Source organism: Pygoscelis adeliae, unplaced genomic scaffold (assembly GCF_000699105.1).
Source record: "Pygoscelis adeliae isolate BGI_AS28 unplaced genomic scaffold, ASM69910v1 Scaffold71, whole genome shotgun sequence".
Classification (NCBI taxonomy): domain Eukaryota; kingdom Metazoa; phylum Chordata; class Aves; order Sphenisciformes; family Spheniscidae; genus Pygoscelis; species Pygoscelis adeliae.
In genome coordinates, this window is record NW_008824356.1 from 5,378,077 (window position 1) to 5,379,932 (window position 1,856).

At 54.7% G+C, this 1,856-nt stretch overlaps 1 protein-coding gene across 1 annotated transcript; it reads left to right on the forward strand.

Annotated features, from left to right (window-relative positions):
• Window positions 1-6: 6 nt before the first annotated feature.
• FOS (FBJ murine osteosarcoma viral oncogene homolog) lies at window positions 7-1,085 on the forward strand. The gene has a single exon (XM_009319395.1). It carries the CDS (start codon window positions 27-29, stop codon window positions 282-284), a length of 258 nt encoding a protein of 85 aa, XP_009317670.1. The 5' UTR covers window positions 7-26; the 3' UTR covers window positions 285-1,085.
• Window positions 1,086-1,856: the final 771 nt, after the last annotated feature.

Consider the following 1,856-nt stretch of genomic DNA (forward strand, 5'->3'; position numbering starts at 1 on the left):
GGGAGGCCTCCCGCTCCGTGCCCGACATGGACCTGCCTGGGGCCTCTTCCTCCTACGCGTCGGACTGGGAGTCGCTGGGCGCCGGGACCAGCGGTGAGCTGGAGCCCCTCTGCACCCCTGTGGTGACCTGCACCCCGTGCCCCAGCACCTACACCTCCACCTTCGTCTTCACCTACCCTGAGGCGGACGCCTTCCCCAGCTGCGCTGCTGCGCACCGGAAGGGCAGCAGCAGCAATGAGCCCTCGTCTGACTCCCTCAGCTCCCCCACCCTCCTGGCCTTGTGAGGAGCTCCAGCATTGACTGACCTGCCGGGCCCCCTCCCCTGCCCGTGCACCCCCACGGACTTGCCGCTGCGCCCCATGGGGCTCCCCGGGCCTGGGGAGGGCCCCGCCACCGCCACCCCCCCATCTGGCCTGGTGCCCCGGGGCCTGGCAGAGCGCCCCGTACTGAGGCCTCGTACCTCTTCCAGAGATGTAGCAAATCGCATGGAGTTTGTCTCGTCCCCAATGGCCCATCCATGAGAGCTGGTAGTCTGTAGCATGTCCCACATGGCTGGGTAGGTGACTCCCTCCCCTCCTTAGTATCACTAGCATTAACTAATTAATCTCTTGGTTTTAAATGATTGGAATTTAACCTGGTGCTGGGTATCTCCAACTCGTATCTAGTGCAGCTGATTGATTGATTAACAATAACTACTGTGTTCCTGGCAATATCGTGTTCTGATGACTTAGCAACGACCCATCTTACGTGGGGGGAAAGAGACTCTATTTTATTTTCTAGTAGGTAGATAAATAGCTATATCCATGTACTGTAGTTCTACATTGATGTTCATTGTAACTTTACTGATCATGCATTGTTGAGGTGGTCTGAATGTTCTGACATAAGTTTTCCATGAAAACGTTTTTATTGTGTTTTTAATTTATTTATTAAGATGGATTCTCAGATATTTATATTTTTATTTTATTTTTTTCTACCTTGAGGTCTTTTTTGACATGTGGAAAGTGAATTTGGATGAAACTTAAGCATTGTTTGCTTATTATTGTTCAGAGACATTGTCAATAAAAGCATTTAAGTTGACTGCTGGAGCTGTCCTTGCGTTACCTTTTGCACCGCTTCCCTGTGACCCTGAAGGGTTCCCTAGCCTCTAATTTAGGCTGGGCTTTATAACCTGCAGGCTGGTGCCGGCTGCCTGAGGCACAGGGTGCATCAGGGCAGGAGTACTACAAGGCCAGACCTGTCCTTGCCCTGGCGTTAGTCAGGGCTGGCTGTGGCTACGCCCTTCCCGCCCATCCCGGTGGGCAGCGGGGTCATGCCTTTTGGCCTTCCCTGTCCGATCTGTCTGGGTCTGGTCCCTTCCTTGCTCCTCTGTGCCTCTGCGTGCCACCTGCTGTGGCCTTTCAGGGACAAGCTGGAGGCCTCACTGGAAAGGAGGTAAAAAGGGCGGGTGAGTTCACGCCTCTGAATCAGGGAGGCCATCTCCAGGCTGGGGTCTACCTGGTCATTTGCATGTGCCTAACAGCCCAACTTCCTCCTGCCTGGGGAGGAGCGGACACACACCCTGGCTCTGGGTGCCCCTGGATGTGGTCTGGCACCTCTAGGAGCAGCTACAGACTACTGCCTTCTGGCCACGAGGGGAGGAGAAACGCTCATGCACTTTCTTCTCACTTTGGGCTGAGTGATATAAGCAGAACACTGACCCTTCCCTTGCCCCTCATTTTCTACTAAAGCTAGCCCAGCCTGTGCAGGAATATGAGTTATGGCAAACAGCCCACGTGCTCTGGGAACACGTTCCCTCCCCGGGGTCTGTGCAGCATGGCCTCTCCTTCCCGAGTTAGCTTAGGGGCCTGCTATCCTCT